At 39.5% G+C, this 24,144-nt stretch overlaps 1 protein-coding gene across 2 annotated transcripts in view; it reads left to right on the plus strand.

Moving 5' to 3' along the window:
- Positions 1-233: 233 nt before the first annotated feature.
- The window catches only part of tmem8b (transmembrane protein 8B), a 49,692-nt gene continuing 25,781 nt past the window's right edge, over positions 234-24,144 (plus strand). For both annotated transcript variants that reach the window (XM_023818304.2, XM_023818305.2), the window contains exons 1-2: positions 234-419; positions 22,572-22,761. In XM_023818304.2, the coding sequence (XP_023674072.2) occupies positions 335-419; positions 22,572-22,761 (275 nt within the window). In that variant the 5' untranslated portion in view covers positions 234-334. The remainder of the gene's footprint in view (positions 420-22,571; positions 22,762-24,144) is intronic.

Below are 24,144 nucleotides of genomic sequence, written 5' to 3' on the forward strand. Positions count from 1 at the left end.
CTTATTTAAGGAATGAACTTTTTTTCATAAAGCAGATATATTGGAAATTGCTGATTTTCGTGAAACGCTGTTACTTGATTTAAGCTGGCTTCCCTCCCCCAGAATCTAGGCATCCAGCACTGCATCGTTAATGATTGATGGCACAATCCTCCAATGAAACTGGCCTGAATGTACGAACTGTCAAATCAAAGCAATGCAAGGCGGAGCCATAATGGAACAGCCATCGAAATTACGTCATGCCAGAACAGCTGGTCTTTTGCGGTAACTGAAAATGTGGACTAGCTCAGTGATATAAAATCGCGTTCAACTGAAGGTAAACATTTAGTTTATCACAATGTGGCGATCGGAGGGTGCAAGATTGGAATGGGCTCGACTACAATTCCTGTTGCTTGTTTACACCTATCTCTACTCCCTCGCTGGTGAGTCATTAACAGAATAAGATTCCTATCAAGGCTTGTTGCGGTGGTGCTGTCCTTTGTAGTGGTGCTGAAACATTTAAAACAATCGTGCTGTAATAGCGGAGCATCTCTTGGTACACTTGTGAAACAATATATCGAAAGAATTTTTGCGAGCTTTTCTTTCCATTTATACGGTTGTTTTGACTGTATTCATTATCATACTTATAGTTACCTTTATTCCGTAAATGAATTCATTTTATTTTCAAAGCCTCCCAAAGCCTTGGAGAATTGCGATCCATCATCAACAATTTGTCTTTATCAATACTAAGACCTTCTGCTTGGATTTACGTTGATATCGGCTAACAGGAGGCAAAATCAAAAGACGAACATTTTCAGTTGATTAAACCAACATTAGTACAAATACCGATTTTCTCCGTAGGTATTACTATTAATATCATTAATATTCACACGGCATGTAGATTATGATGTATTACTTTCTGTCTAGTAGGCTACCGCTGTCATAGAAACCGCTGCTTTAAAGTTTCTGTGCGGAGCCGTTCGAAAATGGCTTAGGCTATAGAAAACCAATAGAGAATAGAAAGGATTTTGCACAGTATAATTTCACGCTTAAAGCATAACAGCATAAAGCTCTGCACTATAGCCGCTTTTAATCTGAATAAAAATTAATTGAATTATATACCGTAATCTACATTTACATAACAAAGAAATACGAAACCACAGAACTTAACTCCGTAAAACTAAAGCAGCTCAACATGGGTATAGACACATGCATCTTTTTTACTGATATAGACATGATGCATCTGGTTTATCTCTATGTGTGTCCTATTTTAAGATTACATCAAGCACAAATTTTTGATAGATCACCACTGAGGACCAAAGCCCCCGCAGCTGTGCAGAGCTATAGACGCACTCCAAGAGCAGTTGATGGATGGCTCGTGGTGCAGGCTTTAGATCATAGGTAAAAGGCAAGCCATTCCTGTCAGGAGCTGACTCAAGAGCAGCCAGAAAAAACAGCCTGGTTTTTCTTTTGACTTTTATACAACTATATTATTTTCAGTTTTAATATTAATACTTCCGGTGGGAGCATCGGCAAATACAGGGATTTTCTTTGGTTTGTATTAAACTATGAATTGAATGTTTACCACCAAGGTACTGGAAACAAAGGAACACATAAAAAAATCAATAAAACACACAATTGACAGAATAAAATACTCTTTTTTTTCCAGTATACTGTCTTTTACAAACCAATTAATGTAAATTCCTAATGATTTTAAGGCTAAGAATGAGTCACCAATTACCCTACCCAAAATAAGTCTACTGTAGTAAATATACAGCTTCACAGTCATGCAGTTCTAGGCACTGTGACCTCATACCTTGAGGTTTGGGTATTTGAATAGTGCCCTTGCTCTATGTGTGGAGTTTAAATGTTCTTGCCATGTGGCGTGAAGTTTGCATGTTATCCCCATGTGGTATGAAGTTTACATGTTCTCCCCATGTGGCATGAAGTTTGCGTGTTCTCCCCATGTGGCATGAAGTTTGCATGTTCTACCCATGTGGCATGGGTTTCTTCTTGTTGTACTAAGTTTCTTTCATAGTCAGACTTATACCAGGAACTGGTTTTATGTTCTTCTACCCTATACTGGAGGGATGTCATTTCAAATAAAACAAATTCCAGGTCACACTTATAAACTCCTGCATTCACCTACAAAAATAGAAGTCACTATATCATTTTTCCAACAGTATTTTTTGCCTCTATTTTTTGTAATTTTGCAGACAGCATTATGAAAATGCAACATAAATGAACTTCAGTGCTAACAAAGAAAGTAAATATGTACAAGTGAAAGCAAGGCATTAAACAGTAGTCTGCATTACCTTCTACATTTATTACCAAGAACAGTTTCATTGTTGTTTTTTTAAAAAAAGTGTTGTGACTGTCATTTGCAAACTAATCTCATGGTGGACAGGAGATTTTGCTGCTTTAAAAATGAAACTAGGTAGTCTGGATTATTTTTACCATGTACTCACTTACATCTTGTCACAGCAAGTGGGACGAAGGACTCAAAGGCGGGTGTTAGGCAAAAAAGGGGTTTTATTAACTGAATGGGAGCAGGGAAACAAACGAGACTGAGAGGAGTCAAAACAAGAAAGGTAGTACGGGGAAGGACATAGGCAGACAGGAGGAGCGATGTCACTGACCGGGCTGGGCTGACAAGACAAACAGGCACTTAAATACAAAGACTAATGAGGGGTAACAAGCAACAGGCAAGGCTCATCGGGGCCATGACAGGGTGGAGAAGGGCGGTCAAGCAAACATAACAGGCAGGGCGTAACACATCTGTGATGTAGCCCAGAGGTAGGTAACCCTGATCCTGGAGTGTTTCTATCCAGCAGGGTTTCTATCCTACTTGGTCACTGATGAACCACACCTGATCTCAGGCAGGTAGTAACTCATCTGGTAGGATAACAAAACCTGCTGGATACCAGCATTCACAATCAGGGTTGCATAACCCTGATGTAACCCAAAACAAAGTCAACTGTGCTGATTGGCTCTGCAGGGGTTGCCTAAATGTGAGATATCCTGTTTAGTATTTTGCTTTGCTTTACATGTAACATATGGTAGAATAAGCATTTGCCTGAAGCAGACGACCAGAACAAGTGGTACCAATGGCCTGGGCTTTGACAATGAATTAACAGCATGATATGTATTTTGTGATGGGGTTAGGTCTGGTTAGAGGGAGAAATGAGCCCCAGAAGTAAGTTCACTGGTTTAGGTATCATTCAGCATTTTCTAAACAATTAGAAGTTGGAAAAACTGGCAGTTTCACTGTGTACCTGTGATTATCCAAAATGTGTTGAAATAATTATAATGAAGATTTAAAAAGCATTTATTTAGCATTTGTCTGCTCAAACCTTTTTAAAACAGCCAGCAAAATATGACTGTACTATTCTGATCATTTCAGACCAGCAACAGGACTTGCTAATTTATTTTGGCCTATCTATATGTTACGTGCTGAATGGGCACGGAGCAGAGACAGAGGAGCAGGAATCCAGTAAGTCGGGGAAGCAAAGGATTTATTGGGGAAACAAGGGTTTTACGGGGAAGACAGTCGGGCACACAGGAGAAACAGGCAGTAACGACAATGACAGGACTGGGGGAAGACGAGCAGGGAGGTATTTAAATACACCAGACTACACTGAATGAAACTAGACACAGTCGGTGACATGGGGATTCCACACGAGGCAGTGAGGGAGCAGGGCGTGGCACACGGGGATCAGAGAAGCGGGGCATGACACTATGACCTAATTCTCAGTGAAATTTTAGTTTCAGAATGGTATTTGACAACTTAAATGACATTTTAGGTATAGTGATAGATTTCATTATTCTTTAATTTCATTGGGGACAATACTCAAGCACACAAATAGACACAATGATGGTTCTTTTGCCAGAATATTCTTAGAAAGCAAATATTTTTCTAGCAAAATTAAAAAATAATATTAAGTAGTGAGTGGGTGGTGTTGTGTGGCTCTGTGGGTTTAGATAATGTTCCTGTGACTGAAAGGTTGTTGGTTCATATCCAATGGCTTATGGGGAGGTTTCACTCTTTTGCCCTTGAGCAAGGCCTTTAACCTCAATTGCTCCTGGCTAACCCTCCTCGTTAGGGTAGGAACAAGCCATTGAGTGGTATGTGGCTCTGCTGGTTAGGTTTCTATGCCGCTGATCGGAAGGTAGCTAGTTCAAATCCTGTCAGTGACATACAGTAATGATTTCACCATTGGGCTCTTGAACAAAGCCCTTAACCCCCAATTTCTCCAGCATCTGACTGAGCCTGCTTTCTGAACTATACATCACTTTTGATAAAAGCATCTACTAAATAATAGATACAATAAAAATTAAATGGTTGGCGCCCCATCCGGGGTTGTTCCCTGACTTGCGCCCGTAGCCTCCAGGTTTGGCTCTGGACCCTCTGTGGCCCTGAATAGGACAAGTGGTTTCAGTCAATGGATGGATGGGAAAATTAAATGGAAACTTGCTGTAGTTTCTGTGTTTGTGTTAGGTCTTTACAATTCATTCAATATGGACCATACCCATTTATCCAATACAGCATTCCACCGTTTCTGGCGCATATCCCAGGAAATACAGGGCACAAAGCAGGAGACACCTTGGATGAGATTTTGGTCCACTGCAGGGCTCACACATAACTATCTAATGGTCAAGTTAGAGACACATAATATCCTCATTGCATGTTTTTTGACTGTGGGAGAAAACTGGAGAGCCCAAAGAAAAGCCAAGAAAGCACAGGGAGAATATGCAAACTCCATGTGAATGTGAATGAATCCCACAGCCATGGGATTATGAGGCTCCAGTGATGACCCTGTGAACCATCCCAAACTAGTTTGCTTTCACTATAATGAGTCTGTTACATTTTCCTTAATGTTCTGCATTTTTCAAGCAAGTTTCGGACATTGACTGAATATACAGGAGATAGTTAATAGCTTTACCATTTATCAAATGGAAGAGTAATTAAATATTTCTAAGCGTATACAACAAATTCGTTTTCTGTGGGGCACAGGTATGTTATAAATCAGTGCCTCTATGTTATATGTATAATGTTTGTGTGTATATGGGGGTGGTGCCTGAATCCTATCCCAGGCAACAGGGCTTTTAATACTGATAAAATAATATAGTTAAAATAATTAAATAAATAAATAAAAACAGCTGATTCTACATCAACATCTAATTAAATGCTGCTCAGTGCTGATTGTTGCTCTGAAAAACATGCCACGTAATGTCATGCCCAAAACATTCTGATTGATTTGAACAGGGGGACATGCTTATTTGCAAACAACTGTAGGTCACTTAAATTGTTTTGGGGTGCCCATCCCATGGCTGTTATCACATATATCACCTTCTGGCACAGGCACCAGGCCAAAACTGCAATTCCATATTGGATAATTATTACATTTTTCATTCTATGAAAACAAATTAGCTAGTTAGTTCTTTGACATTTTATAGAAGTGATTTTTTTACCAGGCGTGGATCATCAGGGCCACATTAGGGAGGAGACAGGGGGGTCAAGCAGGCATGACGGGCAGAACATAGCATCCCCCCCCCCCCACAAAGGGAAGGGCAAACAGGGGAGGTGACCAAAGTGACTGAATGCAAGAACAAGCATCAACGGGGACAAGGAAGCTGTATAGATAGAGACCAAGACAAACTGAACAAACCATACCTGGGGACACCAGATGAACAAAACCCAGGACATAGGACAAGAAACATGACACAACTAGGGGCATGAAACAGACAAAGGCAAAACCAGGGACAGCAGAGAGGACACCCAACAAGACGAATCCCAGGACAGGGGGGACAGGTAGAGGAACTGCGGTGACAGGAACATAAATACAGAAGAGGGCTACAGGGGATACAAGCCTGGACAAAACCAAGGGAAGGCGGGACCAGAGGGAAAGGGGAATGTCCAGGAAGAACTGGACAGCAACCATGGGAAGCTCACCCTTCTGGGCCCATTCACTATTGAGGCAGGGTCTATCCAGGCCTCCAGCAGGGCCGGAGGGCACCGAGGGAATCATAGGGCAGGAGCAGGAGGGGGCTGAGGGAGCTGCAGGGCTGGAGTAGGAGGGGGCTGAGGGAGCTGCAGGGCTGGAGTAGGAGGGGGCTGAGGGAGCTGCAGGGCTGGAGTAGGAGGGCACTGCAGGACCTCTCCTCTGGGCCACAGCAGGAGAGTTGCCTGGGTGGGCAACATCAGGCAAACGAGCAGCATGGATAGTGAGACTCAGCTAACCCCTCTTCCAGGCCCCAGCTGACACCAGGACTTAGGATGGGGTTGGTGCAGACTTTGGGCTGAGGCAGGGACCCACGGAGCGGAACTTATGGCAAGACCCAGAGAGTCCCATTCTAAGTCTTCCAGGGGGTATCTTCTGGGTGGACCCATCCTGGCCTGGGACACCTCAGAAAGTAGACAGGAGGGTCAGGTGGACATGATGGGCAAGGCATGACAAGAATTAATGCACTGGGTGTGTAAAATATTAGGAGAACCTTCCTAATATTGGTTGCACTTCTTTTTACCCTCAAAGTGGCCTCATTTTGTCAGGGCTTGGACTTAATAAGGTTGACATTTTCCATGGGGATACTGGTCTATGCTGACTCCAGGGCTTCTCAGAATTGCTTTGCCTTGTTTGGTGGTGGATCTCCATAATGAACAGCTTGTTCCATCTCATTCCTCAGATGTTCTGGTGGACTAACATTTAGTGACCATGCAGGCTATTACATTAAGCTGAATTCATTGTCTGCAAATGGGGTCTTTTGCCTATTGCAACCGTGAACATGAAGGTTTTGAATGCAAGGATGGACCCAGGTGAAGAACTAGAAGCTGCAGTATAAGAGGATCGAATATAGAAAAGGGAACTGGGATGACGTGCCGGCCTAGAAAGTAGGATTTGGGAATCATAAAACACAGTACAATCTAGATATGATGGCTCAGAAAGGACGAACCAGGAGACAGAAACCAGTATAAAGCATAAAAATGTCAAAAAATCAGGATGTGAAAAACAAGAAATGTTATAGCACTGAGCAGAGAGACAACCAGGAGAGCGATGGGCTAGGATCACAGCCAGGAACTGAATGAAGAATTCAACCTAAGAATTCATTCACTGCAAGGCTTGAAGCTAGGAAGCAACAAAACATTCATGCTCACTTTCTTTAGCAGATGCTTCAGACTAAAGCGATGTACAAATGAGGCAGACAGTACATTACAAACATATAGCTGTCAAGCAGTGAAGTGGGCATACAGTAAGTGCAGTGAGGTTCAGCTTCCAGTGAATGACAAGTGTAAGCAGTATTGGAGCAAGAGCTATAAAACACCTTTCAAACAAAGCAAGAACCTAGTAAGACAAGTATTCGAATCAGCAGACAAAGTGCAATACTAAGAGCATTCAGGGAACATAGAGCAGCGTAGGCTAGTACAGGTGTTCCTGGAACAGATGAGCCTTCAGGCATTGCTCGAGGGCACCAAATTCTCCAACTAAGCTGTTTATCTAGGGTGAATATTGGGTTGGGGAGACAAAGGATGAACTGGGACACTTAAATGTTTGAATCTTTACACCTTCGCGGTCTATTAACTTAAGTTCAGTTTTTGAGCTTTTAGTAATACTTTTTTTTGTTTTAATATTTATAATTAGGATTATATTTTTAAAATGAGAGATAAAGTAAAATGTCAAAAATTGTCCCAGTTTGCTTTTATCCACCTTACCCAGCACAGCTTCTTAACTGGCCTTGTGTGACTTCCCCTGCAGGAGCAGCTAAAATGCAATATTTATTTGGATTTAGCTAATCAGTTTAAGGAAAGAGAAGGCATCCTATTCCATGTAGCTGTAGAGTTAAGTATATAAAAAAAGTAAACAAAGACATAGCAGATAGCAAATGTCATTTTAGCTGTATTAGTTCAATAAGCTTTTTATATATTACATTCCATGAATTAAAAAAATATTAACTTTCAGCACACAAGAAACTGTCTTCCTTGTACACTAAACCTGAAGGTTTTGGATGGAAACCAGGGAACTCAAAAAGGCACAAATACAAAAAGAAAATCAGTACCTTTCTACTTGTACCATGATGCATTTCTTATTGATGAGAGTTGCATCATTGTTCAAAGTGGCTCTACAGAATATATGAATAATAGCACTATTAAACCTTTGTTATACTTATTATGCAATTACCTAACCAATCTGTTAGGAAGGAAAGGTTGCCAGTTTGAATCCCTTGACAGGTAGAGGGATTATATAACTGTTAAGCAAAGTCCTTAATCCTGAAAATTGTTCTATGGGTAACAGATAAGTAGCTGATTGTAAGGAAAAGTACTAAAGTCCCTGTGCTCTGACCCAAAGCTTCATTCTTACCTCCTTATTTATCATAGGAGAGTAAGACGGGGTACAGGGAAAACTGAAGAATTCTTCTGTATCTGTACTTGCACTTGGACTGATCATTATCAATGGCCATATTAAGTGTATTAGCTGGTCTGGTTCGTACATAAACCCATGTGTATCACAAATGGGTTAGAGGAAAAACCAAAACAAAAACATATAAGCATTTTTAAAATTTAAAATGCTTACAATAAGGAGAACACCCAAAGAACGCCTGCAGCAGTGATGGATTATTCCACTAAAGGGTTCAGCAGCCCAGTTAGACAGGCTTCAGGCATGGACTGGAACCTGCTCAGCTTTGTGCTTTTAGGGAATCAGCAAGCCAGTATCGACTTGACATCTGCACTCCAAATCGCTACACACCAAATGTCAGACTTATAAATAAATACATAAATATGTATTGAGTACACTTCAGCAATTATCTTGAGAATTATATAAATCTCTCTTTGGGCTTTATACTTCAAGAATTTCATCACTATCTCTGGTTCATGAACTAAGTTATGCTGACACAATGCACTGGAGGCTGCCAGATAACTGATGTATAATTCCAGTCAAATTTTTCAAGCAATTTATAACGCTACCTGGGATTCACTGCTTGTGTCATGTGGCAACAGGCTGCTTCTCCAGTACAGGGTTGTAGAACCATAACAATCAGAGGGTTAAATTGACATTCAGCCAAATTAATAGTTCAACCGGGAAGCAAAATTGCTCAAAATTCCAATTCAAATGTGTGGCAGACCAGACACTGAAAAGAAATAATATTTCAGGGAACAATTTGCCCAGAAAAATCAATAACTGTCTTACTGGGAAGTTAATCTATAACCTATTTCACTTACATTACTTATACTATAACCCTAGGGCATCAGGAGGTGTAATGGTAAATTTGTGAATAATGAGTTGCAGGTTTGAATGCTACCAGAGTCACCACCTTTCAGCAAGGCACTGATCAAATGCATGTCAATCTTCTGTGGAAATTTGGTAGAGAGTGCTATTCCAGCTATTTAGCTCCAAATGCGATGTAGAACACTTGAGATGGACACATCAACCATTCCTTCAATTTACATGATAAGCTGGAAATGAAGACATACATTGAATTTTAAGTTATCCACATCTTTTAAGACGTAAATGTGTTTCAAATCAACATAATGAAAAAATCAACATATGGAAAATGAAGGAATGGAGGAATATTTTACCCCAATAAAGACACATTCTGCAAAACAAAATTTCACAGTAATGCATCACTTTGACTCTGCTTTTTAATAATTATATATACAGCTATAGAGAAGATGTGTCAGAATCCACATAATTCGTGGATGGTGGTGGGGAAGGGAAGTGTATTTGAATTGTGATGAGAAACGTGAGTGGTTCTGGTCAAGGCTTCTGGCTCCTGAAAATGCTGTCTTCATAAGTATCTGTCAGAAGCCTGCAGGTAGGAGGGATGTACTGTACAGCGTTAATGGCCTCAGAACACTGCAGAGACAGGCAGCAGAACTGAAAGGTGCAGCAGAAATGCTTTGTTAAAACAGATTGCTGCCTGTCAGAGAGGCTTTACAATGTGAAGCCATGACCTTGTCACATGAGGAATGACGGAGTCTGAAGTCTGGATCTGCGTGATTTGCTACCAGCCTCCAGTGCTGCCACAAGCTGTACAGTTTGCAAGACCTCAGTGCTGCTTGTTTTAAAATATCCTTCTGCTTTTCCCATCTTCTTCCAGACAATTCCTCCCTCTCCTGGGAGCGTAGGTGCATCCTTTAGTCTGGGTTTCAGAATTCATTCACTTTCTTTTGTTAAAAAATGTTCTGGCTGTGATTAATGGATTTGAAGCTTTGTCATTATTTAAATGAATACTGTAAAATAATGAAACCTGTCTCTATAATAAGATGTACTCTAGCATGTCAGTGTGAATTTTTAAACCTTGAAAGAATGCTTTGCACTTTAACAGGTGCTAATGACTCAGAAACATTATTTCAGACTGCTGTCTAAAATCCTCCGATTACGAACATTAAGTTTGAAGCACAGATTCCATTTGCATACAGGATTGTACTTTTGCTATCTTTTTGCAGCCACTCTAAGAAGCCTATACATGTTTTCACTATCGGTTTTAAGTAGAACATGGACTTTTTAGCTCTCTCTTTAAATGTGTATATATCAGATTTTGCCAGTTATGTGGTGGCACGAGGGCTCAGTGGACTACGGATCCAAACCCTGACTCCACCCTGTATGTGTGGATTTTGTATCTTCTTCTCTGGTCATGCGTGTTTTCCCCTAAAGTCTAAAGGTTAAGTGACATCTTTAAGTTGCAGTGTGGGTGTTCACTACCGGGGACTGGCATCCCATTCAGGCTGTACCCCTGCTTCGTGCCCTAGACATCCCCTGAACAGGATAAGTGGCTGGAAGATGAATTGCTGGATATTATTAGTTATAAAGAATAAAGGATAACTGTTCTCAAAATAATAGTTTAATTTTATGACAAGGTTCTAAATCAAAGTACACTTCTGAATAAATCTGGTTTCCTAGATAAAAGCAGTGGTTAATTATTCTGCGTCCACTAAATCACTGTCGGGTTATGACCATACTGCACTGCATATGTTTAACAAAAGGATTACTGCCTTTTATCCTTTATAAGAAAAAGTTTACTTTTATCTATCATATTTTATAAATGCTTCATTTAGTTTGCTTTGTGTGTGGAGGAAAATCCAATATAGACTAAAGCATAAACCAGCTCCTCTGCACTTTTTTCTGTAATGTGCTGAATATTTTTACTACTTGTGGCAGGGTGTGTGTGCAGAGACACACAGGTAATGGTAGGTGGTCCATATCAAGCCTTGGAGTGGCTGTTTTCTTGTGGACATGAACCGGGGGAGAAGAAAGAAATGCAGTGAAGACAGCAAACAAGCAGAGATAGGGAAACAGGAATAGCAACGAAGGATGGAGGAACCTGGTGGAGGCAGGCAATAGTGGGTGAGACTCTCACTCCATGCTGGATCCTCCTACATGAGGGACGTCAGGACAGGGTGACAGACCCCATACTGAGGAGGCAAACATCGGAGAAGAGCAAAATAACTCAGTGATTAGAAAAAGCAAGCAAAAAAATTGAAGAGCACCATAACAATTATGACCAAGAATCCAGGCAGTTACATCTTGTGTGCTTTATTTGGCAAGATTGATCCTTTTATGTGCGGCAAGGATCCCAGGAGTGCGGTTTGGTGCATTTACCTAATAGCATGTTTTTGGACTACAGCAGAAAGCCTGGGTACCACAGAGACAGCATGCAAATTCCACATGCAGACAGAGCGGAGGCTGGAATCAAACACCGAACACTGGGGGAAGGAGGGTTCGATACTAATGACAATGGAATCACCCTGTCGATTTTCCCTAATCCCTGATTTGTTAGTTGGTTTAATAGGTGTAATCCAGCAAAAAAAAAATTAAGAAGACACACCCAGAACAACAGGATCTGTGGTGAACCAACGGATTTCTTGTTGCTTTTGCTAGCTGTTTGTGAATTACACCAAGAACACGGGGAATTATTTTTATCATACTACTCAAAAAATCTGTGTTTCTTTCACCTGTGCAGTCATAGATAAAATCCATCTGCCTATCCATCCATCCATCAATTTTTTTCTATGACCAATTATGCAGTAGAGGGATGAGATGAGTCTGTAGCTTATCTCAGGAAGCAGTAGACACAAGGCCTGAAACACCCTTAATGGCAGGCTTGTTCATTAAATGGGACACAAATACACGGTCGCACATTACGAGCAATTTGGAACTCACCAATTAAAGTAAACCAGATGTTGTTGGATTGAGGTACAGTAGGAAATAGAAATAAGCACATGTTGAGACTGCAAACTCCAGACACACAGAGCTAGAGTTTAGAATTAAATTTTTGAGAGCAGCCTCCACATGATTCCAGTCCATTGCTGGATACGCGCTCCAACACACAGACGTGTACTACGGCCAACTTAGAGACAATAATTTCCCCAAATTGCATGTTTTGGGATACAAAAGGAAACAGGGGCACATGGAGGAACCCTGCATGAACATAGGAAGGACATGCAATTTCTACATATATAGAGAAGAAGACTGAAAAGTATTCATCTGTCAAAAGTTCGTTTGTTTGTTTTTGCTTTGCCCCAGTACTATGGAAGGTCATAAACTAGTGTATTTCTTTGATATTAACTTTTAGATATCATGCCAAGTTAGACACAAGGACTTAATGGCCAAGACTGGCCAATAAATCTGAATCCTGTATTAACTGCATAACATGGAAAGTAATGAGCAAAAATGAAAAGCAAACAAACAGGCAAGTTGACTCAGGTTAGCACCTGCTGAGAAAAGTTTCTTACTTACGGATACCTTTCCCAGGTGGAAGATGATTTTACTTAGCGCTGTCAGTACTTGGGCTACAGCAGTGTTTCACACCCCAGTCCTTGGGGACCCCAAGACTGACCATGCTTTTGTTTCCTCTCTGTTTCCTGCCTCACAGTCTACATTTTTGCTCCTACTGGGAGCTGGGAGGGAGCAAAAACATGTACTGTCTGGGGGTCCCTGAAGGTCGGTTTGAGAAAGGCTGGGCTACAGACAGGCAGGGTTTTCCCTGGTCAATGGGAACTATGCCAAATCTGGGGGGAAGAATACAAAGCAGAAGTGTGGTGAACAAAGAAACAGGCTAATTACGTTGAGGCTGAGAGTAACCAGTCTCACGACACTGGGTGAAAAAGGAGAATTAAGTAAATTATACAAAGCAGAAACATAACTCAAATAAGCCAATCATGATCCACAAACCAGACGAGGAAACTGTAAGGAGAGAACAGGCAGTGACCCTAGATAGAGAGCCATACGAAACTGAACAGCAAACTCTACTGGCTATCTATTTATACCTCCAATAGTACTCAGCTGCTGGCAATAACTGATTCCTGTGAACAAATATTTTCTGTGAATTCATTTTAACTGATTAGACAGTGTTTTGTCAAATAGTATTTTAATAGCTTAATTTCCTGCGTCAATCTCTTGTACTGCCCCTCCCTTTGTCACTTGCTGTTTGCATGTCACATTGTGGTCCTGGGGGGAGGCTATTTCCTGCTACTGTACAAATGGATGATATGACAATAAAGCTCACTTGACTTCTTTCAGCTTCTTTAGGAAAATCAGAAAACTCCACATAAAAGGCCACATAAAAGGGACAATTAATAGATTGAAATTGAAAAAAAATGGTCTTTCAAATTATCCATTTTAGCTTTCAACTAAATCAATGTGGAAAAAAAATAGTATCTATTAATTTTATTATAGCAGCCATGAGTTTGACAAACACCAGGGATTTATTGGACATCTAGGAGCTTCAGATAATGAATTGAAATAATTGAGTAATCAGAATGTCTCGTTTGATAACAAAGCTGTCCTTTCTAAGGATGTATGCTGGAATTGAGTTTAATACTGAATTGATTCAGTATTAAATTATCATGGCACCCTTAAAATGGCAGAGATGACTGCCTCAGTGGGCAGCATTGTTGCCTCACATCTGTAGTACTCCTATCAATTGCCACCTGTGTTGCCAGGGATATGCCCCCCCGTCCCCGTCCCCGTCCCCTCGACCCTGCCAGCCTATATGGTTGGAGGATGTATTCATGATTTCATATAAATCTTAATTGACAAAAAAATAATAATAATATTAGGTTTTATAATACATAAATTTGACTGCGAATTGTTTTTACATTTTTTAAATGTTTCTCATTAGGAGTAACTGGTAATATGCATTATGATGACCATCCAGTTATAAAATGCCCATTCTCCAATATTATTGTCTTTGTGTTTAGTTTTGAACATATCTTTTATTGTACATATTCCTACGTGTGGGCTTCTTTAGAATGATTGGCATTCTTGCATTCTTTTAAAAAAAATCCACAATATGTGCATAGTGGCCACTTTATTAGCTACTCCATAATATGAGATAGAGCCCCCTTTTGTCCCTAGAACCCCTTCAGTTCATTCAGAGATGCCTTCCAGCACACCACTGTTGTACTGGGTAATATTTTTGCTGCCTGGAACTTTTTCATTTATCAGACAATTATCTGAAAACTGCCAGGAGGGTTTCTGACATGCCAGAACCAACCTGCTTTTAAAATCACTTAGATTAAATTAGGGGTGTAACAATGCATCGATTTTGTATCGATGTATCCATTCAACGGCAAACGATCCGATGCATCGACGTGACCGCATAAATGTCGATGCAAGCGGGTTTTTTTTCTCGCCGGTTCCAGTGTTGTTTTCATGATCCACTCCGACGTATACATGGTCTACACCAGGGGTGCCCAATACGTCGATTGTGATCTACTGGTCTTTCGCAAAGGTAGAGTGGGTAGATCGCATGACATAAAAAAAAAATAGAGGATGGATGACGCGTTCAACCGCGCCAGCTGCTGCAAAACTCCTGCAAGCTACCGAGTTCCCTAGTTAGCCTCCAATTTATTTCTGCTAAACTTAAGAAAGGATATAAAAATGATTGGGGGAGCTGGACCAAGTAAGAAGCCAAAAACCTACCACTTCCAATGGGAGGAGGACTGTGTTTTTTTTCACCATGTCATATTCGAATTGCGTTTGCCTCTTCTGTCAGTCTACTAACCCCAGTATCGAGCTGAATCGAATCGTATCGCTTCGTATCGTGGGAATTCCAGAGGTATAAAAAAAAATCGAACCATTGGCTCAAGGGATCAATATTAGCCTATATCGTATCGCGAGGAAAACTGTGATTTACACCCCTAGATTAAATGGCATAATGCCAAGCATGATGGTAAGTGCTTGCTGTGTATTACTGTTCTGTTTCAGTCAGATGATTGGCTGTTTAGAGGAACAGGCTGTTTGGGATCACAAGCAGGTATATCTACTAAATTAGCCAATGAGTGTCTGTAGAGAAAGACCCCTCAAACTGACCTGATTTTATTCAAATGAAGATCTGACACAAGGAATACTTTTATTTTTTATTCATTCTTTATGTTTTATTCAATTTTTTATATAACAATCAGATTCAATCACGGGATATATGCTCACTAAGCCAGAGAGCCATTATATTACCATACAGTGAGAATAATTCACCTTAATCCTGTGCCTTCGGACTCTGGAGGAGGAAACTCACATGGGGAGAATATGCAGACTCCACACAAACAAAGGCATGGCAGAATTAAATCCAGAAATCTGGGGGTGTGAATTTATACAAATCCACAATGCTCTTTGACAGCTTTAAATAGATGTGTTTGTCTTTCCATTCGGAAGCTGTCATTCTGATATTCAAGGGTATTTCTACTGCGTCTATGACAGTATTATGATATTCTGGTAAAATATTTGGCCATAAAAAGCAAGCCGTACCTCTGATCATAGCAGACCAAAGCTGCTTAATGAGGTGCAACCAATACTGTGGAAAAACTAGGATTTTCTATTTCATCTACAGTTATCTACCATATGGAGGACTCAAATCCATCCCCGAAGACACAACATCATTCATTTCAGGATTATTATTTCTGAGAACCAAATTAATAAGAACTTCTTCAGCTGTAAAGAAATTGCTTCTTTTAAAGAGGCTCTTTGCACTGGGAATGTCTATTATGAAACATTGTATGTATAGTCCATGAAACAGGCTGTTACAAGCACTGGGCTCAGCAGGCTGAGAAATGGTGAGAAAGAACCATATTGATGTTTCAGGGAACAGTTTGTCCTGATAAGATAGCTCAGAGTGATCCACAGAATATAATATAATAGTACAAAAATAGGTAAGGCTTTACATTAACTGCACTCTCATAATGCCTTTATAATGCATTCGTAGAACATTCATTGCACCTTCATAATGCATTCATAGAACACTCATAAGCAGCATGTACATATACCACAACATCCTAACATATCTTAACAGTTTTAATATACATTAATAATGAACATTATATGATAATAACAAACTTTATAATCGTATAATGTTTGTTGTTAATGTATATTGAAGTTATTGAGGTATGTTAGGATAAAGTGTATTTACATGTTGCCTATGAATGTTCTTGAATGTTCTATGAATGCATAATGAATGTATTATGAGGGTGCAGTTAATGTAAAGCATTACCCAAAAATAACTCTGAGCAATAACAGGAACGTTAGTTTACTGCACTCATTTTACTTGTAATATCATCTGAGGCCATCGAGAGGTATATCTGAATGATATATAGCAGGTTTATATGATCTTCCTTGAAGTTTTCTTTATGGCTTCCTCCTACAATCGAAATATTTACAGTTGATGTGGATTTGTGTCACGGAATATCCTGTGTAGCGTGTATGTCTTATGAAGTGGTGTCCTATTTGGGCCATCCCATACCTCGACTCCTGTGCTATCTGGGATGTCCCAGACTCACTGTGAGGCTGCATGGGAAATGGGAAAGTTGCTATGGAAATCTGATGGATGGAGAAACTGATGATATTGCTGAGAAATGTCTGGTGTATAAAATCAACCATGCCAAGCTGAGACAGACTGATGGAAAGTATCCTGTCATGAATGATTGGCAATTTTGTGGCAGATGACCTCTCACTGTTAACAGATGTAGACGTTATTAAGCTCTGTGTGTTAGTTGTAAGCATAATACCACAGTATTTCATTACCGTTATTACATCAGGTATTTTACTGCCTCACTTTATCAAGACATGGAGCATAAATCAGCTCTAATGATGAAGTCCTGCAAGATGAATTCTCCCTCAGAGACCGATAATTTGAAGCCTGTTCTCGGCTGATTTTCTAGTGCAAGATGCTTGATATATCCTGAATAGAAAAAGAACGATACAAGCAATACTATGATACATATCCATTTTGATTATTTTAGATATTTTTTTGTAAATTAAATGTAAAAATTACGACATTGATGCAAACTTACTAAAATAATGTTTACTTCACACAGAGTACTGAAGAGGCAACTATACTATTCATGTAAAATTTGGGTTTGACATGGATGTCCAAGGGCAGGGAAAAGCCTTTCCATTCATCTACAGTCAGCTAATTATGATTTCAGTCAGTCTTCTACTGTATTCCCCCAAACGCCTAGCCCATGTTATGAACTGATATCCATTTTGTGCCCCTACATTTTTGCCCTACTGCAGATTGTTTTTTTCTCATTGGAATCCTGCAGTTTTATAAAACTCAGTAACAAATCGGGAAGCTCCAGCATACCCCAAAGGAGCTTGTTGGTCTAGGGGTATGATTCTTACCTCAGGTGCAGTGAGTCCTGGGTCCAAATCCTGGGTAAGCCACTATGCACATCTGTGAAAGTTTTCTGATATACCTTTCTTGCCTTACTGTCTTATCAGCAAAGTGTAATTAATCTGCTAACAGGTACCTAGCCACGCTGTTTTGCGGTCATCTGTGGCTCTGTAAGTTAGGCCTCTGTGTTTGTCATCAGAAGGTCATACAGTAGGTTTATATCTCATGGTCAGCAACGCATAACCGTTGAGTAAGTTCCTTAAACCTAAAAAATGCTCTTGGGCATCAGATAAAAGGTTGACCAAGCACACTGACTACAAGCTTTATTCTTATCTGTGTCTTGTAGGAGAATAAGATCTGATATGTGAAAACTATAGAATTTCCTTATACCAGTACTTGTACTTGTATGAATGGCAAATAAAATATAATTTCATGATAGTCTGGAGCCCTTAAACTCATGTGTTCTATTGATATCAAACATACAGAGGCAGGCTAGTGGAGTGCAGTTTTCACAAAGATGGGGAAAAAATCATTCATTTAGCAGAATCTTTTCTGTATTCATTGTGGATGCTGCAAGTATTTACACAAACAGTGTTTCGTAAGTCATGATACGCATTTACCACTGCCTTGTTAAGAATATGTGATTATCATCTCAGTAGTGTTATTGCTTCAGGTAATTGTCGTTTATGCCTTATGCATTGTAGGTGGACACGCTGCAATTGCTATGCCCCTGTCCAAATGTTCATGAACATATGGTTAATTGTGTAGTTGATTACAGAAGAGATAATTGTTTTCAGTAGATGTTATTTCTGTTGAATTGAGGAGAATGTGGCCTGTGCTGTGGGGGAATTTTGTGATTCCCTGGTGCTTAAAATGTAATGAGATCGCATCAGCTGAAGATTAACAGAGGTTTTCTGTGGTTAAGGGTTACTCCCTGAGTCAGCCATTTAATTGGTTATTGCAGGCCCAAGACATTTATAGCCATTTTAATGCGATGATAATCCAGACAACATCCAAAAACATAGACATTAGTATTTATAAGTCCCAGTGGTTAACATTTTTACTTTGTGCTATGCTTTGCATAAAAAGCTGTTTTTCCAATTTGTGATAATAATTATGGAAAACTCAAACAAAACTCAGTCATGACTTGATGGATAAATACCCAAAATGCATCTTTTTTTTAAGATCATTATGTCTTAATTTCAACATATCTTTATTTTTCATTACTTGACAAATCAGACAATCAGTGAGATGAAATGCTGATGAGAAAAATTATTTTCTTAATTTTTAATTAAGGAATTTGTTGTAGAGCATTATACTGTATGTCTGATTTTAAACAATTCTATGCTGCATATTTTGACATTTATACTTGAGTTTGACCTCTCTCAAATGAATGAAACTGCACATTTTTAAAGATTCTCTCATGGAATGGCAAACATCCAGGGAAGTGTGATGGTAGAATTACACACTTGCCTGGATGTTTGTCAGGCAGGATCTTGATCAATAATGATCTCTTCCTTCACCTGATGTAATCTGTGTGAATGGGGCAAGGCTGTACACCTAGTTTACTTAAAGCAAGTAATGATTGTTAAAGCTAACACTGACTTTGATGAATGTTCTCATTCATATGCAGTCAGTCTTAAAAGGACAATATAAATAGTAACAAAGAGTGTATGACAAGAAAGGAGATACTTGAGTCATGTGATTTTATCTGACAAGTGCTTACTGAAATGAAAATATGAACTTTTGAGGTATATGTTATCTACTGAGGATTAAAAATAAATACATACTAAAAAGCATACAGATTTCTGTATGTTACGTACAGTTTAGTATAAAATAAATTCACCAAGTTACTTCTCCGTTATCGAGAAAAACAAAGGAAAATAAACTGGTGTTCAACATCATATATTTTATACTAATTATGCATAAATTCGTATGCAGCAGAGAAAATGTGGCAGATTCTGTTGTACACTCAACAAAGAGTAAGCGCTGCAGTTAGAGCATGAAGAGAGAGGAAAGTCTGCCAGGTCACGCTGTCTTGACTGTTGATTTTCCACAGTGAATGTGTTTTACAAAAACTAATACTGGTAATGAGGCTTTTTGTCCCTTTTCCTTTGTTCGTTTGAAAATTGTAGGGTAGTGTGACTATTTGCATAAAGTTCTGTATTTATTTATTTTTTGTTTGTTTTTCGTTCATTCATTCATTTATTTATTCATAGTTTGTTCTAACAGATGCATGAAACAATATTAGCAGATTCCCCAAATTCTGTCTTTCCCCTTCTCCCTCACAACGGCAAAGTATTCAGTATTGACTCCACAGCGCTTCATATATTAAATATAAGACCTTAACATAAAATATTTAATTATCTTCCCCATTGTTTTCAACTAACCAGATGCGTTTTTCTCATTCCCACTGCAGCTCTTGCCTCCCCTCTTCATGCTTTTGGCATTTTTGCAAGTGTCTCTGTATGTCTAGAATTCACATGATTCAACTGAATTAAGTGAGTGTGATGGTTGCTAACCAACCTGAAAATGAAAACCACCACCATTCCATCCCTACCAAGCAGATATAAAATTTACATTTATATAGTCAATTTGATGCCTATAATGTCATGTCACTCAGTGTGGTTCAGTTAGTTGTCCAAGAGAGAGAAGTAAACCTCTTGGGTAAGAGGCAATAACGGATAAGGAGCCGTTTGGACTCGTCAAGACTGAACCCCTTGTCACTACTGAGGGTGGACCGCTATGGCATTTAAATGATGATGGAGTACCATAAAGATACATGGAAAACTTGTTCCCATAGAGACAGCAAAAAGATCTATGTGACACAGAAACAGAAAGATGGAATTTGAATTGATACAAAACTAAATGATGCTTTATTCACTATTTGTACAAACATGAGTACAGCTGTTTTGAAACTGTGTTTTGCATGTCCCATGTTCTCTCCTTTGATGTGTATGTTTATGTGTGACCTGGTGCCCCCGGGGTGTTTTGGGGCTGTGAGGGACCAAGCAGTAAGGCAACACAAACACAGGAACTTAATTAAAGAAACAGGGCTTTATTAACCCCCAAAATACAAACAAGATCTTAATAACCGGGCCCATAAAAGAGGTAAACAAAAATGAACAAAACTTAACATTACAAAGCAAAATATTAACTGAAACAAACTGACCTTCTAATAAAGAGACCTGAGGAAACATAGTGGTTTGGCCAAACCAATTAACACACAAAGGGGTAAACCGAATAATCACTACATATAATTCAACAGAGCAACACACAACTAAACCCCGACTCCCCCCTCTTGCCATGGCAGCACATGGTTTGCTCCTGCTCCAGGGGTTGTCCTTTTGAGAGATCTCCGCCCTCAGCCACACCTTTATGCTGCATAGAAAAGACCATTCCCCCCACAACCAAAGTAACTGCAAACCAAATGATTGTCTAAATTAATCATTGCACACAACCCTACAATATCAAAATATACTACCCCAGCCACAAAAGGCAAAAATCAACTAAGACCTATGAATTACTGTAAATAAAGCAAAAACATACAAAATAAATCAACTAAGGATGCAAGCATGTATCAGGTCTTACTGTGTGGCTGTGGCTGTTGCAAGGGCCCAGTGGAGACTCTGGCAAGGCTGGGGTTTGAACTGGTGGCCTTCTGATCACAGGAAAAGAGGCTGAACCCATTGAGCCACAGCTCTCCCTCCCCCCCTAGTGAAAATGTAGAGCTGAAATAAAACATAGCCATTTAAGGTTCAGTACAAGTGAAATACATTGGACAGCAAAATGGGTGATGTGTCATGGGAAGAGAAATAACCGTGATGAGAAAACAATGTCTGAGCGTATTGCCTGGGACCAAAAGATAAAATAAAATGCGTCTTATATTATTGGAAATGGCCACAGGGGGCTCCTTGGGCTTGTCACCAGAATTTGCCCCACCCAGGAACACCCAAACATGTTTTTGAACTTCAGGACCTACCTTTTAAATGTTCTAGGTCTTTTGAAAAAATATTTTTAGGCAGGATTCGTATTTTAGACTTATGCTTTTTCTGTGTTGGACAAGTAAAATCACACACATTTATGATGAATTTGTACTAAGTGAGCATGAATTTAAATGCTGGTCTGTTGAAAAACTATAGAAGTGTGCTGCAGTGTGTCTTATTTTTAGAGCACGGCTTAAGCTCACAGATTTTTTGTAAAAAAAACATCTCACCATTGATAATGTGTGAATGAGCGACGAGAATGATACATACAGCGTGGAGATCAGCTTAGATTGCCTGTCTACAAAGCATTTAGGATATTTCTGATTCCTGCTGTGTTTCAAAGCACTGCTGCAAATAAATGTGTAAATTTTCATGAAATCCCAAAGGAAGCAACATGAAAAGCACATTTTCCTAGAGTACATTTAATGCAAGAATTTGCTGTTAAGAAAATGACAGAAATGCTTACAAAATGCTTAACAAGTTAGACTGCTTTATGTTAATTATAGAATTTGTGACAAGTTCTCTTTGCTTTTAGTCACATAAAGCACACAAAGCAAGTAAATGATAGAGAACTGACTGTTCCTTTGGAATAAGAGTAGAGTTATTCATCCGTATAATTTCTTTGACTTTAAAAGTGTTTTTTTTTTTTGCATCAATACTGTTAATGAATGTAGTGTGAATGTTCCACAACAAATCGTCTAAAAATGGAAAGCTTACTAATTATTGTGTCGAAGAATGCCATGGTTCATTCAGGCAGATTGCAGGTATCTTTTTGTTCCTCTTTACTGGCTCATATTGAGGAGTGAAAGAAAATTAATTCTGGATAGAGGCTGAATTTGAATGGAAGCCAAGGACACGTGACCCAGATGAAATGTAATTAAATTACTAAATTCAGATCTCTAAAGAATGCTATCCAAACAAGATAAAGAGCTGATCTCTCCATCCTTTAATGCAAAGAATACAAGGCATCTTTCATCTAACTGATTTCTTCCTTGTTCCATTCCCTAGATTGCCTTTTTGTGACTGATTATTTCACCCGGACGCCTCGCAAACTGAATGCTTTCCGGTCATTTGCCAGCGTAGAGTTATTCCACTTTAATGTGCCTGATGACACCATGATTGCTGTCTGGAATCTCATCACATTCAAGGAGCAGGGGGGCACATTTGGAGACAGCTGCCCTGATCGCAACGTGACTGTGTGAGTATGAGAAAACAAGGTTTCAAGACCTCATTTTACAAAAGAGACACTGATTATTGATACTGCACAACACAACTTATAGTCCTGTGATTGTGAAATTTTTAGAAAGCTACTGATCTAAAGATGCACCCATCCGATACTATAATTATATTTAATATCTTCCACTTCAAACTGATACATTATTTAAGCAAAGATATGATATAGCTGTTAGCTATTTGTATTAAACAGATTTTTTTTTAGCTCAAAAGTATGGGATGAATATCTTCAGTTGCAAAATATGTTTTTCCCCCATATAAACAGGAATGAGGGATATGTATAATACATAAGAACCCCCACCACCACCCTGGGTCAGCAATTTTTAATATTAAATTGCACTATATACTGTCTTGCTGTTTTATATTTAAAATTTTGTATTGGATTGCCAACTTTGTCAAATGTAGCACCATCACCCCACGTCCGGTTCACCTCATTCCTATAAACAAGCTCAAATGCTCAGCAGCTGTCTGTTACCAGTTGGTGGCTGAGGAAACGGGCAAAGGAGGCTCTGAGGAACAGACTGGGATGGATATGTTCTTTGAGTCACATGGTGAAGATATTGAAAAATACTGTGTTACTTACTACAACTTCTGTGTGAATAACACAGTTCCTATAATTAAAAGCTATGGGCCAATAAAAAGCTATGGATTACGAAAGATCTGAAGGAATTTGCTTAATAAAAATAAGAGAGCATTTTGTTCTAAAAATAAGGAAGATCTGAGAGCAGTATATAAATGGCTGAAAAAGGGACTTTGTGAGGGGGGAGAAAATTACAAGGGGGAACTGGACCCGAACTACCACAGAACAACACCAAGAATTTTTCGAGCAAGACAAAGAAAATCAAAGGTTGCAAGAAAACTAGTCGCCTGGCACTGGGCTAATGAGATAAAACATTGTTTCAACGGGAGGTTACATCAGCTCCCTGCCTGGCTCACTGTCCATCACATACCAGCATTAGCACATTTGCTATTACTCTGCTCTGGATTATCTATCTCCCCTAACAAAGGCAGAAGAGAGCCAAGGAGGATCCATACAGACAAGCCTCCCGGGATTGATGGGGTTAGCCCTGCAGGATCCCTCAAGGGCTGCTCCAATAGGGGGATCAGCGAGAGTACAGGGAGCAGAAATCCCTTGTCAATCAGCTGTCTGGAATCCTCCAGCTCCTCTTTGCCCTCACCTTAACATTACCGACAATTCCCCAGCCGTATAGTCCCTGTGTCTAAGGCGGCAAACACCAGCAGCACAAGCCAAAAACTCCCAATCAGACTATTATGAAAACTTGAGTGACTAACTAGAACCCCTGCAGTTTATCTGATGGGCGCAGTTTTTTTTCTTTTTCTTTTTTTT

This window comes from Paramormyrops kingsleyae, chromosome 2 (genome assembly GCF_048594095.1).
Source record: "Paramormyrops kingsleyae isolate MSU_618 chromosome 2, PKINGS_0.4, whole genome shotgun sequence".
NCBI lineage: Eukaryota > Metazoa > Chordata > Actinopteri > Osteoglossiformes > Mormyridae > Paramormyrops > Paramormyrops kingsleyae.